Source organism: Drosophila santomea, chromosome 2R, assembly GCF_016746245.2.
Source record: "Drosophila santomea strain STO CAGO 1482 chromosome 2R, Prin_Dsan_1.1, whole genome shotgun sequence".
NCBI lineage: Eukaryota > Metazoa > Arthropoda > Insecta > Diptera > Drosophilidae > Drosophila > Drosophila santomea.
In genome coordinates this window covers 21,293,404-21,308,410 of record NC_053017.2, presented here as the reverse complement: position 1 = coordinate 21,308,410, position 15,007 = coordinate 21,293,404, and the positions used below count along the sequence as shown (strand labels likewise).

At 46.8% G+C, this 15,007-nt stretch overlaps 3 protein-coding genes across 8 annotated transcripts; 2 read left to right on the top strand and 1 right to left on the bottom strand.

Annotated features, from left to right (window-relative positions):
- Positions 1-10: 10 nt before the first annotated feature.
- LOC120445418 (U3 small nucleolar RNA-associated protein 25 homolog) lies at positions 11-2,616 on the top strand. Of its 2 annotated transcripts, XM_039625834.2 has the most exons (4): positions 11-139; positions 217-559; positions 618-1,322; positions 1,379-2,616. In XM_039625834.2, the coding sequence occupies exons 2-4, from the start codon at positions 244-246 to the stop codon at positions 2,512-2,514; spliced, it is 2,157 nt and encodes a 718-aa protein (XP_039481768.1). In that variant the 5' UTR covers positions 11-139; positions 217-243; the 3' UTR covers positions 2,515-2,616. The 2 variants fall into 2 exon arrangements, with proteins under 2 accessions (XP_039481768.1, XP_043861762.1); XM_044005827.1 differs by lacking the exon at positions 11-139 and having other exon boundaries at positions 213-559.
- Positions 2,617-4,113: 1,497 nt separating this feature from the next.
- On the top strand, positions 4,114-13,166 carry LOC120445945 (calcium-transporting ATPase sarcoplasmic/endoplasmic reticulum type). 5 transcript variants are annotated; one of them, XM_039626625.2, is made up of 10 exons: positions 4,350-4,497; positions 7,314-7,461; positions 7,537-7,554; positions 7,639-7,721; positions 7,797-9,968; positions 10,028-10,143; positions 10,206-10,442; positions 10,503-10,620; positions 10,690-10,807; positions 12,908-13,166. In XM_039626625.2, the coding sequence occupies exons 2-10, from the start codon at positions 7,344-7,346 to the stop codon at positions 12,934-12,936; spliced, it is 3,009 nt and encodes a 1,002-aa protein (XP_039482559.1). In that variant the 5' UTR covers positions 4,350-4,497; positions 7,314-7,343; the 3' UTR covers positions 12,937-13,166. The 5 variants fall into 5 exon arrangements, with proteins under 5 accessions (XP_039482557.1, XP_039482556.1, XP_039482559.1 ...); XM_039626626.2 differs by lacking the exon at positions 12,908-13,166 and adding an exon at positions 12,345-12,607; XM_039626623.1 differs by lacking the exons at positions 4,350-4,497; positions 12,908-13,166 and adding an exon at positions 4,114-4,247 and having other exon boundaries at positions 10,690-11,008.
- LOC120445947 (WD repeat-containing protein 47) lies at positions 12,999-14,849 on the bottom strand. The gene is made up of 5 exons (XM_039626627.2): positions 14,661-14,849; positions 14,337-14,494; positions 13,872-14,274; positions 13,588-13,811; positions 12,999-13,533 (listed from the first exon to the last, which is right to left on the bottom strand). The coding sequence occupies exons 1-5, from the start codon at positions 14,694-14,696 to the stop codon at positions 13,308-13,310; spliced, it is 1,047 nt and encodes a 348-aa protein (XP_039482561.1). The 5' UTR covers positions 14,697-14,849; the 3' UTR covers positions 12,999-13,307.
- Positions 14,850-15,007: the final 158 nt, after the last annotated feature.

Here is a 15,007-nt window from a genome sequence, read left to right as displayed (position 1 = left end):
TAACTCCTGAAAATCATTGCATCATTGGTCACCTGACGGGATTAACTGGAAATTAATTAATCGTTTGTCATCTACAGGGATTTCTTGGCTTTTTATGTGATATCTTAAAAGTCAATAATGGGATTATGAAAATAAAGAAGTACGTATATTTTAAATGAATTTAACGGCTTTTTTGCTGGCAATTCACCACACGCAATCTGTGCGAGCTATCGATAGGTCTATCGGACGCCTCAATCAAACCATATGTTAGTTGATCCACACGTGTGTGCGAAAGATACTAGTAACAAACAGTTTAAAATGAAACAAAAACACTCGAAGAACAGGGCGAAACCCTACAAGAAACCAACTCCCGCCCGCCGAAATGAGAGATTCTCGAAGAACTACAGCTTCATCCAGAGGAGCAAGCAAATGGAGGAGTCCCACCGCAGGGAACGTATGCCCACAGCCCCGAAACAGGAATATGAGCCCGTGGCAGAGCTGCTGCCGGAGATCCAGGACGATGTGGACGAGACTGGGTTCTACGAACAGCTCGTAACTGGTTTTAATAACATACCCACAAGTAACCATCCTAATGGTCAAAAAATGTAACTCCCTTTAACTAAGAATATCGTTTTCAGGTGACATTCTAAGCTCAAAAGCGGAGGAGGAAGAGGATCACTTTATTGCCGTGCCCAGGAAGAGCAAACCCAAAAAGGAAAAGCGTTCCGTAAACTTAAGTGCCGACTTGGAAACATACAATTCGTTTTCTAAACGCTTCGATTTCGAGCTGTCCACGGACAATATCAACGATTTGATTGCGAGAAAGGACATTAAAACTATCAAGAGCAACTGGTCAGCTTTGGGGAATGTAAGGTTCGATATACCACGACTGGTTGACGACTTCAAGGAGCCCGACTGCAGGGAGCCCAAGGACATTGCAAGTTCGGGAGATCTCCAAAAGTTGGAGGTAAAGGCGTCCATTTGTGGGAACGCCAAGCTGCCACTCACCGCCCTGCAGTCCCAACTCTTTTACATCGCCAATAACTACCAGGATGTATACTTTCCCCACCGAACACATGGTAACGCCGAGGATATTCGCTATGTATACTGTCTGCACGCCCTGAATCACATGCTGAAAGTCAGATCCCTGATATTGCGCAATAACGAAAAGGTTTCGGCGCTGGCCAAGACACAAAAAGTGTCGCCCAACGAAGTCTCTATACCAGAGAGCTTCAGGGACCAAGGACTTAAGCGAATGAAGGTGGTCTTTGTAGTGCCCTTTAGGGAATCGGCTCTAAAGATTGTTAATATAATCGGCGATCTACTCTTTGGCAGTCAGGATGGTAAGTGCAGCCGTTGACAGCAGAAACACTGTATAACCAGTCATTGTCCTTTACAGATCAGGCCAGGAAAACCTCGATCGCGAACTATGAACGCTTTCTGGCAGATTACTCCGGGAATACGATATACTTCCCGAAAACCAACCCAAAGCCGGTGGACTATGAGCAGACGTTCAGTGGCAACACAGATGACAACTTCAAACTAGGTATTCGTTTTACCAAGAAAACCATGTCCCTGTTCTCCGATATGAACTCATCGGACATGTTGATCGCGTCTCCCTTGGGACTGAGAATGCTGGTAACAGACAAGGAGAGCGATTTTGACTTTTTGAACTCCATTGAACTGCTGATAATGGACCAGGCCGAATTGTTCCTGGCGCAGAACTGGGAGAACCTCCTGCACTCCCTGGACCACCTTCACCTGCAGCCACAGAAACTGCCCGATACAAATTGCCAGAGGGTACGAACTTGGTGCCTGAGTGGAGCATCAAGCTTCTACCGCCAAACCCTGTTCTTCTCGTCCCACGAGCTGCCGGAGTTCCGAGCCGTGATAAACAGCAAGTGCAACAACTACCAAGGAAAGGCGCGAGTCTCGAACCTCGTCGAGCACGGAGACATCAGGAACGTTCTGACCCCAATACAGCAGGTCTTCCGCCTAATAAATTGCTCCAGTGTTGAGTCGACTTTCGACGACCGCTTCCAGTACTTTGTAAAGAATATTATGCCCCAATTCAGTAAGCCCGGCTTCTCGCACTGCATGCTCTACGTGCCCAGCTACTTTGACTACGTACGGATACGCAACCATTTCAAAACCGAAATGGTCAGCTTTGTGCAGATAAATGAGTATACCAAGAAAGAAAAGATTTCCCGGGCGAGAGATATATTCTTCCACAGCGGAGCGTCTGTTCTATTGTACTCGGAAAGAGCACACTTTTTCCGGCGCACCCGGATTAAGGGCATCCGGAACTTGATCATGTACCAGCCGCCCAATTTTCCGCACTTCTATTCCGAGATGATCAATCTGATGCTAGAGTCGAATCAGAATCCGCGCGATGGATTCGGGGACGCAATGTCCGTCAGTATCCTGTACACCAAATACGATCTGCTAAGCTTAAGTAACATTGTGGGTAGCGAGAATGCTGTGAAATTGACCTCGGGCAAAAAAGATTCCTACCTTTTCTCCACCAAAACGTAAATGGTTTCAAGAGCTGACTTTGAAATATGTACATATTTAGTTTTCAATTAAAATATACTAATTGTTAACGCAAGTAAATAGTAATGTATGTGATAACTTTCAGTGGTTGCTCTATTTTGGGACCCAAATGCTTTTGTGGCGTAGAGGTTTTTGCAGGAACTGGCTAGTAGATTGATCTGATGTTAAGGGTGGCGATGTCTTCTCTTTGTTATTACGCAATTTGAAATTATGAAAAAATGAATAATTGGCAAATGGTTGTGTAATAACAACAGCAGCATAGGTGTGTTTTGCTTTGATGAGCTAAATGTATTTCAGTTTATGTAGGATATTCACTTTTAACCATTTTAATCAAGGAAGATTGGCTAGAGCAGAAAATTACCTTGGATCTCATTGGCTGAACTTGCATTATGTAATAAAAGGCAACAATTACAAAGCATGTGAATATTGTTATTATTATAACGTATATTATTATTATAATGCATAGTATTTTGGTTTTTATTATATGATTACCCCGAGCATTTTGATAAGGAAAGCTACCGTTGTACTTCTTGTTGAAATCCTGAATTATCAAAAGGATTCAGTGGCCATTTAACATTATCAATTAGCGCGTTCTTATATATACGATATCCAGCGGTTGACAACCGCACCAAACCCAGATTTGCTGGTACCAAAATAAATCACAATTTCTGGCTGCATTGTCATTTATCAACATTTTTAAATATACACATAGGTAGCTTATAAAAGTTCTGGCCTAGACATATAGAGGTAAAATAGTAGCCAAATGCATATTTATGGGTCTCTGTGAAAAGTCGTAATAGCTGCTGCACAAGGCGGATTGCGGATGGCGGATATCATACGGCAGAAACGTGTGCGGAGAGCGCTCTTGCCAAGATCTGAGAGTCCGAGTCCGTAGGGGCATTACAAGCCTATAAATAAAAATAGTCGACGGCTGCCAGTCTCTGCTGAAATTGGGGAAAAAGGCAGAAAAGCCAAAGAAAGAATGAGGGATTCGTAGGCCGACTGGGTGATGCTCTTTCCATTTCCATTCCCCTTGTGGCTGGATCCCAGTTCGACTAGGTTGGGCATTGGAAATAAGTACTGAGGCTGAGAAGGTAATTCAGGAGTGGTATGTGGACAAGGACAAGTAAAATATTTAAAGGGCAGCTAGGGATAACTATGATATATTCTAAACTAGTGAACGTGGAATGGAGTAAGCATAGCCAGGTGCCAACATTTCCCAAAACCCATTCAAAAGGACCCTAAATATGGCCCACTTGAAGCAGTTCGCAGCCAAGGTAGAAACACCTTTGAGTGACAAACCCTTCCACACAACCCAGCATAATTTCCCCAGATTGTTTTAAAAATACCGATTTCTAAATATTAGACAAACACACGTGCATTTCCCGAACTACGTCTGCACTCACACTCCCAGGCAAAGGCACAGGCACATGCCGAAGTGATCTCGCCACATTGCCATTGCTCTAGACTTTCGTGGCCGTGCGCTCCCGCGGATCCAAGAAGATCGGGCACATGCATATGTACATACATACGTGTGTGGATGGATGATGCCCGTGCTCGTGTGCCCATGGTATTCCCACCTATACCTACCTAGTCACATATATCTCTAAGGGGAGAAGTCTGCCTCGGCGAGGTACGAACGAGCTGCACGAGCAGATCTGAACCGCCACCATTCGAATTCGGATCGCATTGGAGACGATAGGATAGGATAGGTGGTAAGTGCTCGAAAGTTTGTGCGTGCTAAAAGTATTTTCCCGGGCCAAAATAGAGAGTGTATGTAGTTTTGGGAATTTTGCCAAAATATATGAATTTTGTAATTCAAATAGACACTCTCATCGAGCAGCGTTCTCCTTGCGTTCAGTTGCCGTTGATCGTTATAATAGCGCGATCTTTGTGTTAGCTCTTGGTCTTCCGACTGAAATAAATTATTATATAATAACGGAATTTTTGCTAGGAATAATAATTGTAAGTTTTGTTGATTTTTTGCAACAACTCCAAAGCGAATACGCCAGTGATTTACTCCAAACTGCCAAATCCATTGGGTAAACCAAATAAACCCCTGAAAATATCAAAATATTCAACGCGCGCTTTAAAGAAAAAACCAAAAATTGGAAACCAAAAGTTATTGAAATGCCTACATATCTACATACGAACATGCTTACACTCGAAAACCGTGCTTCAAACTCAAACTCAAAGTGTTCTTGCCCCCAGTTTACCTGCCACCCCGAGAGTCCAAAACTCGTAGTTCAATCTATCTATCTACATATGCAATATCCGTAAGGGCGACGATTCGGTGACCTCGACCTCCGCCTCCGGATAGAATCGAAAATTTGAATGTCACCAATACGTGAGCACTCCACGAATAGATTCGATCCGATCCGTTCCGATCCGACACAGATGTAAAGTTTTCCAAGTGCCCGAGCTCTATGTATCTGTGATTGAAAATCTGGTTATGCAATCGCAACCGCAACCGTTGGGATTATTCGTACCCGAATTCGAATGATCCATGACTTGTACTGCACCTGTAGCCCATGTAAAAGGCTCTAGAACACCACCTCTAGAACCCCTCAACTGCTCACATTCGTAGTTTAATGGTGGTTACTTCGGTTAGTGACTGTAACTGCCTTGCAGTTGTAGGAAATCCCTAAAAACACTGAAAAGTTTCATATCGGATAGTTAGAAGTACATTTATCCCAGGAGCATGCCCCAAACAGCTTTCTTTGAACCCACCCAGCTATTATACAACCCCTTCGGTGGACATGTCAATCGGAAATTCGGATTTGGATTCGGATTCGGATTCGGGGACGTGGGAAGCGTATCGCATAAGTGTCGACATCCATTAGCGTGGAACAGAGATATCTCTGCTCGCAATATCATGAGCCGTTAAATCGTACATATAACCTCCCTACGATGGTCTCTCTGTATATGTACTCAAACTTATTTATGTGGTCCTAGTAGTACATATCTCTATATCTTTATATCTACGAATGTTCAAAATTGAGCTGTATTTTTCGGGTGCTAGGACGCTATTTTTAGCCCATCTCTCGGACAGAGGCGATTTTTTGCTCCATAATGCACACACACATGTGTTCATTAGAGGTATATAGGCTATATGCATGATGATGTTTTCGAAACACACGTCTCTGTGCCCAAAATATAAGTAGTTTTCGAGCACATTGCTTGACAGTTTTTCAAAAACAGAGTAACGCCATTTGAAGGCGGCCAACTCTAGGAGCCTAGTTATCAGAAGTTACGTATGTAATTATGCCCCAGCGTCCCCAGCGTAATATTCAAGTATTATGCGAGTTGGCTGCCGTTCAAAATTCCCCGTATGGCCTGATTCTAGTGTCTGGTCGCGAAAAAGATTAAAATTAAAATTTAAAAATGTCGCTGCTGGCGAATACCTGGCACCCAGATCTATTTATTGCGGGCTCTTGATCTCGATCTCATTAATTTGAGCACAAAATGCGCGAAAAGAATAGTGTTGCTTGTTGTGTGGCCGAAACAGTGCGGCTGTCTCTGTCGCTCGCTAAGTGGAAATATGGCAATGTATTAATAAGTTTAACCATTCGTGATAAGGATTTCAGTTCGATTTACACCAGAGAAAGCAGTAAAAACATTCGGTTTTCGCACGCAATTACAACTTGACTTTTTAACGGTAGAGGTATTTTCTAACAAAGAAACTTTTCAGTTGTATATCAGGGATTAGTTGTTAGGGTGTATTAATTGCGGCAACAATTTAAATTCCTTTCCCACCTCAGCTATCGGTATTATTGAACACGGAAACTCAACAGTTAACCATCGCAGTTAAGACTCCCAGTTATCGATAACGCCGGCTATCGCAGTTAAGTAGCACAAATTGAACGCGTCAGTTGAAGTTAAGCGAAAAGGTAGGATAAACCAATAACTCCAGGAATTACGAATGGTTAAAAGTTAGATAAAGAGAAAGCTCTGCACAAATAACGTAACTGGCACGATATACGTTTTCAGTCAGCCCTGTTTTGTGCGAATAATGTCGTGTCATAGTGAGACAGAACGGCGATAGGCAGTAAATCGCGGCTTGGTACTTAGTGCAATAGTTATCAGCACACATATTCAGAAAAAAGCGCCATGGGTTATATTATATAGAGAGTCAGTGGAAAAAAGTACTTAACACACGCAGTGCGTCGTTTAGCGAGGTTAACGTAGGAGCAGAGCACCCGGATCACGGACCAGATCCCCCAATCCCCCGCAGAAACTGTGAATAGAAAATCGAGAACTGCGTCTGTTGTGCGAAGTGACACGTGTGTGAATCTCATAAGCGGAGCGATTTGGCCAGGGTAACAGCTCCCAACCAGACCATCATAGTAAAGCAATATTCCAGCATATTCTCCGACCTGATCCTCACAGTCCGATCCCTAGTTGGCGCGATAACTGCGCGACTATAGTGTCCAGTTCGGGCCCGATCAGAAGTGACCGAAATCGGGGAATTAGCATGTAGCACCTGTGTATGTGCGTATGTTGGAAAGTACCCGTGAGCCGAGTACCGTGCACATGCACATGTACGACCACTTATTCAGAACCTAATGAGGTAGTTTTAACTGCAAACGTACATGCCAGCACAGATGTACCTATGTACATATGTGTGTGCAAACATACGTGCATACACACTTGCTATTCCAGTCAGTCGTTGAATAGAGCCTAGAATACAGCAAAATAGCCCTGCCAGAGAATTAAAATGAGCCCCTTGCCTTGTGTCTACTTTCAAATCGCCAACTGAATCGCCCGGAAACTGGACGCAGGCCACTGAACGAAGAGGATAACGAATCAAGATGGAAGACGGTCACTCGAAAACCGTCGAACAGTCCCTCACTTTCTTCGGAACGGACCCCGAGCGCGGCTTAACCCTCGACCAGATCAAGGCTAACCAGAAGAAATACGGACCCAATGGTGAGAGTCGCGCGTAATCCCCCGCCGCATTCCGAGACCAAATCGACTGACGTGTTTGTTTTCTTATCGTTACAGAGTTGCCGACCGAGGAAGGTGCGAACACAACCCGAGCAGATCCCCTGCCCTTGCCCCTTCGTCACTGTATGCATTTATTATAATAACCATTGTATTCCACAGGAAAGAGCATCTGGCAGCTGGTCTTGGAGCAGTTCGACGATCTGCTGGTGAAGATTCTGCTGTTGGCAGCCATCATCTCATTTGTAAGTGGAGCAGCAAAAAGAAAACCCACCCCTAAACTTAGTTACGACCACTCTCTTCCCATCTGCAATCCCTAGGTTCTCGCCCTGTTTGAGGAACACGAGGAAACGTTCACTGCATTTGTAGAGCCCCTAGTTATTTTACTTATCCTGATAGCCAACGCCGTGGTGGGAGTATGGCAGGAGCGTAACGCCGAGTCGGCCATTGAGGCCCTCAAGGAGTACGAGCCTGAGATGGGCAAGGTGGTGCGACAGGACAAGTCCGGCATCCAGAAGGTGCGCGCGAAAGAGATCGTGCCCGGTGATCTGGTGGAGGTGTCTGTCGGTGACAAGATCCCCGCCGATATCCGTATCACCCACATCTACTCGACCACTCTTAGGATCGATCAGTCCATCCTCACCGGTGAGTCGGTCTCCGTCATCAAGCACACCGATGCCATCCCCGATCCCCGCGCCGTCAACCAGGACAAGAAGAACATCCTGTTCTCCGGCACCAACGTTGCCGCCGGCAAGGCCCGCGGCGTCGTCATCGGCACTGGCCTGAGCACCGCCATCGGCAAGATCCGTACCGAGATGTCCGAGACCGAGGAGATCAAGACCCCCCTGCAGCAGAAACTGGACGAGTTCGGTGAGCAGCTGTCCAAGGTCATCTCCGTCATTTGCGTGGCCGTCTGGGCCATCAACATCGGCCACTTCAACGACCCCGCTCACGGAGGCTCCTGGATCAAGGGTGCCATCTACTACTTCAAGATCGCCGTCGCTCTGGCTGTGGCTGCCATTCCCGAGGGTCTGCCCGCCGTCATCACCACCTGTTTGGCTCTGGGCACCCGCCGTATGGCCAAGAAGAATGCCATCGTCCGCTCCCTGCCCTCCGTGGAAACCCTGGGCTGCACATCTGTCATCTGCTCTGATAAGACCGGCACACTCACCACCAACCAGATGTCCGTCTCCCGCATGTTCATCTTCGACAAGGTTGAAGGCAACGACAGCAGCTTCCTGGAATTCGAGATGACCGGCTCCACCTACGAGCCCATCGGTGAGGTCTTCCTTGGCGGTCAGCGCATCAAGGCTGCCGACTACGATACCCTGCAGGAACTGTCCACCATCTGCATCATGTGCAACGACTCCGCTATTGATTACAATGAATTCAAGCAGGCCTTCGAGAAGGTCGGCGAAGCCACTGAGACCGCCCTGATTGTGTTGGCCGAGAAACTGAACAGCTTCAGCGTGAACAAGTCTGGCCTGGACCGCCGCTCGGCTGCCATCGCCTGCCGCGGTGAGATCGAGACCAAGTGGAAGAAGGAATTCACCCTGGAGTTCTCTCGCGATCGTAAATCCATGTCCTCGTACTGCACCCCCCTGAAGGCCTCCCGTCTGGGCACTGGCCCCAAGTTGTTCGTGAAGGGCGCCCCCGAGGGTGTTCTGGAGCGCTGCACACACGCCCGCGTTGGCACCAGCAAGGTTCCTCTGACCTCTGCCCTGAAGGCCAAGATCCTCGCCCTGACCGGCCAGTACGGTACTGGACGCGACACCCTTCGCTGCCTGGCTCTGGCCGTTGCCGATAGCCCAATGAAGCCCGATGAGATGGATCTGGGTGACTCCACCAAGTTCTACCAGTATGAGGTGAACCTGACCTTCGTTGGTGTTGTGGGCATGTTGGATCCCCCCCGTAAGGAAGTTTTCGATTCCATTGTGCGCTGCCGTGCCGCCGGTATTCGTGTTATTGTGATCACTGGCGACAACAAGGCCACTGCCGAGGCTATCTGCCGCAGGATCGGTGTGTTCTCCGAGGACGAGGACACCACTGGCAAGTCCTACTCTGGTCGCGAGTTCGACGACCTCTCCCCCACCGAACAGAAGGCTGCCGTTGCCCGTTCCCGCCTCTTCTCCCGTGTGGAGCCCCAGCACAAGTCCAAGATTGTTGAGTTCCTGCAGAGCATGAACGAAATCTCCGCTATGACTGGTGATGGTGTGAACGACGCCCCCGCCCTGAAGAAGGCTGAGATCGGTATTGCCATGGGCTCTGGTACCGCTGTTGCCAAGTCTGCCGCCGAAATGGTGCTGGCTGATGACAACTTCTCCTCCATCGTGTCTGCCGTTGAAGAAGGTCGCGCTATTTACAACAACATGAAACAGTTCATCCGCTACCTCATCTCCTCGAACATTGGTGAGGTCGTCTCCATCTTCCTTACTGCTGCCCTTGGCCTGCCCGAGGCTCTGATTCCCGTCCAGCTGCTCTGGGTCAACTTGGTATGTCCTAATGGCGTATTTACCATTTGGGGTGGTTAGTAATTGTTACGTGGTCACAGGTTACTGATGGTCTCCCAGCCACCGCTCTGGGCTTCAACCCCCCTGATCTGGATATCATGGAGAAGCCCCCCAGGAAGGCCGATGAGGGTCTCATTTCCGGATGGTTGTTCTTCCGGTGGGTTACGCAAAAGCACACATCCTTTAATCGGTATTAACTTGGCCTCATTTGCATTTTAGTTACATGGCTATTGGATTCTATGTCGGCGCTGCCACCGTCGGTGCCGCCGCCTGGTGGTTCGTGTTCTCCGATGAGGGACCAAAACTGTCCTACTGGCAGCTGACTCACCATCTGTCCTGCTTGGGCGGTGGCGACGAGTTCAAGGGCGTTGACTGCAAGATCTTCAGCGACCCCCATGCGATGACCATGGCTTTGTCCGTGCTGGTGACAATCGAAATGTTGAACGCAATGAACAGGTGAGTGAGATAACGATTGATGAACACGATAGATACGAACCGAACGCCTTTGTTTGACAGCTTGTCTGAGAACCAGTCGCTGATTACCATGCCCCCATGGTGCAACCTGTGGCTGATTGGATCAATGGCACTCTCCTTCACTCTTCACTTTGTTATTCTTTACGTCGATGTCCTCTCCGTAAGTATCGAGCGATTATAGGCCCTTCTGCGCCTCGGAAACTAACCCAGCCACCCGTTTTACTTACAGACCGTCTTCCAAGTGACACCGTTGTCTGCAGAAGAATGGATAACTGTGATGAAATTCTCAATTCCTGTAGTTTTATTAGATGAGACATTGAAGTTTGTTGCTAGAAAAATCGCAGATGGTGAGAGTCCTATATATAAGATGCATGGGATTGTGTTAATGTGGGCTGTCTTCTTTGGCCTGCTGTACGCTATGATGCTTTAAGAATATAATTATAATCCATAAGCCCAACTTCATTATTCTAATTTCTAGTATAAAATGTTACTAAATATAAACAGAAACAAGAACCCACAATTATATACATCTAACGTAACGACTTTAACCCCATGAAGTTTGTTCCCAAATACTACTGATTTCCACCCGGTGTCACAGAATTGACTGGTGGCACCAAAAGATGGGCCGACTGACTCGCTCCTGGCTTTTGGCTTTGAACAAACAGCGTTAAATGATCAATATTTTCTATGAGCTAACGATTTATCTAACACGCGTATACCCTACATAGATATCTGTGTTTGTATATTATTAAATTTAGCAGGATTGCTTTTTGTACATACAATGCTCTATATACATAAGAAAGTTCCACACCGGCACATTCAATCGCATTAGTTAGTTTTCGTCATTTAATTTCACCGGGTTGCCAAATGAGAACCGTGTAGGGAAATCCAAGTCTCTGGAAATGAGATGGCTGTTTGTATTAAACCAAATTTTTGTAACTTAACCATTTCGTCTCTGTGTTTAGTAACTGGAATACTAAAGTGTAGGCTTAACCATGCAGAAGAACAAAACATTACAATCGACGAATGTTCACGAACAATTCTTGTTTAATCCCATTAAGTAGAACCAATACCAATAACCTTTCCAAGTCGAATCTGTACGTTGATGTTTAAAAGATTCCAACCGAGCGTCCTAATGTTTTAAGAGTGGTATCTATCCTATCCTTTCCCTGGGTTTGTTTAACGTAATTGAATCCCCCACGAGTATTTACCGAATGCAAATATTGGTTCATTCATTCCATTATTGTAAGAATTTTTTGAGCACAAGATATTAAGTAGATAATGACTCGGCACGCAGTTAGCTCCCCAAAACTGGGCGCCACAGCAGCGTCTCGGTGTCCGTTTCCATTTGTATTGTATTGTATGTACATCTATGAGCAAATGATTAGGATCAGGACTCTGGCAATCGTACATAATGCAAAATGCATCTGAGTATCTGAGTAGCCGAATAGAAAATATTGGGGACTTATTGAAAGAACATGTGTAACTTATTGCAGTCTCAGTTGTAAGGAGTTAAGTAATCCTTCTACCATTCTATAGAATACCTACTTAAATTAACATTATACATAATTTACTCTGTTATACAATTAGAGACGCTGTGAATTGATTAAACAAAAATTACCTACACCTAACATTAAAGAAATAAATTATGCAGAACTAAACCGTGCTGGCTCTACGAAACCGGACGACTGGGCTCCCAGAATCCCCATGTCCCGACGCTTATGTTCGCTGCTCCCAGTTCATATTTCTTAATTCCGTTTGCTTGCACGATGCACGTGACCCGTTGGTGCACCTGAATCCTTCTTGGCCGACGACCTTTTCGTTTCCAACTACCCAGCTACCTACCTACCATCTCTCAATGAACTATTGTTTTATTTTATACAGTCAACCCCAGATTTCATTAACTGGACCCCGATTAGTTACCATAACACAAATTGAATCCATCCCTGCTTTAGAAAAGTACGTGCAGTTATTACATTATGTCCGGGTGCGCCAAGTCGATGCGAATGTAGAAAAGAACAATTGCTGTACATTATGGTCTAGTACATTATCGTCGCACTCGCCGGCATAACCGAGAACACACAGTTTTGAAATTCAGCATGTAAGATATCTAAACGTAAACGAAACAATAAAACAAGAAATCCGAACCCGGCCTGTGTACTCTACTCAATTATCCAATTACCTCCACAATTCCCCCACAATCCAAGTAGCACCACACACCCAACCCACAGTATCAACCCGAAACTCCAATCCTCTAGGCTGTAAGTACGATCCCACCGACGCTGCCAAATTCCAGAGTTTCGGAAGATGCCGCCCGCTTAACCCAGTGGTACCCAGTGCCACTCCATCGCCATCCCACCCACGAGTTTTGGTTTGCTCTTGCGTTGGTTAACCCCTCCAGATCGAGAATACCCGGTAATAATGCGTATTCGCCCCCGAAATTGTAGTTCCTGATGTCGTCGTCGACAGGATGTAGAGGTTTGGACCACCAAAGCCGATACGAATGTGAAAGTGAATGTGAAGGAGGACAAATTTTTCTGCCTTTATCATTCGTGTATTAATCGCTAAGCCAGCCCTGTTACTTGCAACTGCAACATTAAATCCAACATAAATCAATTTATTTGCCTTAGAAAGTAAAATATTAATGGAACTGTGGGTTAGTAAGAACGGATTTAAATAAATATATACCAAATATATAAATTAGAACGGGTCTCTTTCACTTGCGGTCGGGTTTGTTTATTTAATAAATTAGATCAGTCTGGACTATTCTGCGGAAATACAATATCGACAACGAAGTTAAAGCCGTCACTGGACCACTGGACCACTAGGCCACATGGAGCCTTCCTCCTACGAGGGAGGTAGAGCCCACAGGGTGGCCGTCTTGTCCGCCGACGTGGAGATGAACGAGAACTCGGTCGGATGCCACCGGATGGTGATGGCCTTGTCCTTGTGCTCCGCCACCACCACGGAGGACAGCTCGTGGGCCAGGTCGCCCTGCAGATCCGTCAGCCGGATCGAATTGTCGTAGCTGCACGTCAGCATGTAGTAGGCGGATGGGGAGAATCGGACGCACCTTTGAGGAAGTGGAAGGTTAGCCAAGTGGGTGAGGGTATCTCAAAGTTACTACCTTATTTCGGCGGTGTGGGGATAGAACCGCTGAATGGGCCGGTTGCCCCGGATGTCGTACAGCGTACAGGAGCTATCGGCGTGCCCAGAGACCAGGAGCCTGCCCGTGGGATCCACACAGACCGCGGTTACAGCGGAGCTCTCCAGACCGCCATCTTTCCGATCGCTATCCAGGGTGTTCACAGAGACGTTCACTCGCAGATCCCAGAAGCGTATCGTTTGATCCTGAAACAGAGAATCGTAAATGGTTATAGCGCGGCTGGAAAAGATCTGCTGCAGACCCACCTGGGATCCCGACACGAACATCGCGTTGTTCCAGCTGTAGAGGGACAGGATGTGGCCAGTGTGACCACTGTAGGCCTGGAAGGGAGTGCCGGATCCGCAGTCTGTGATGTAGATCTTGCAGTCCCCGGCGCCGCCACTCGCCAGCAGCCTGGACTTGGTGGACGAGTCGTCCAGGAAGCACATGTCCCGCACGGTGCCGTCGTGCATGTTCAGCTCCATCTCGTGGCCCACCAGCTGGTTGGTGTCGTTGTTGAAGCGCATGTACTTGATGGTCTTGTCGTTCGATCCGGTGGCAATGAGCTCCCCATCCCGCGACCAGCAGGTGCAGTATATGGATCCCCGATGGTGCTTCGTGCGCTTGCAGAGAACGGATGGGGGATACACTGCCGTCTGGTGTCCATGTCTGCATGGAATTTAAGGGGAGACACGTTTGAGATGGGCAAGCTACTTAATCAATTTAATTACCTCAGCTTGGAGAGCGCGGGGTACTGGCAGATGCGGAAGGTCTTCGAGTTGGAGCCCACCGCGTACAACTTTCCATTCGGATGAAAGTCGACGCTCCGAATCGCCTGCGAGTCCGACAGTGTGGTAACCGCCTCGAAGTGCGGCCTTTCTACATCGCCCTGTGGCAGAGAAAATGATCAATCAATGGGGTAAATGTGTACATGTCATTCGGATCGGATCAACCCAGATGCATATGTTTAGACTCTTTTGTTTGCTGGCCACCAAAAGTTGCTTGCGTGTTCAAAATAAACAGAGCCATCTTCAATGGCGGATCGGCACTCGCACCTTTCCCAAATCCAGGTCCCTCGATTCCGAATTCATGAATGGAGCAGTTGCCGAGGATCTCTATAGTTTTTCACACGTATTTCGAGTATTTTCCGGAGCTTGGATCGGATCTGCTTCGCCCACAAAATGTCTAAGCCATCCAAGGTAATAGAACGTACAACTCGCCACGCTTGAAATAACAAAAGTGGGGAGAAACCACCGAGTCGTAGTGTTGGTCAATCTTTCGGATGCATTTGATTTTACGTTACGATTGTAGAAAGATAGGTAAAGTATCTTCAAGGCGCTGTTTACTCCGTTTCCAAGCGACGTTACCAGGGTAAATAAATAGATGTATGTATAGATCCAGT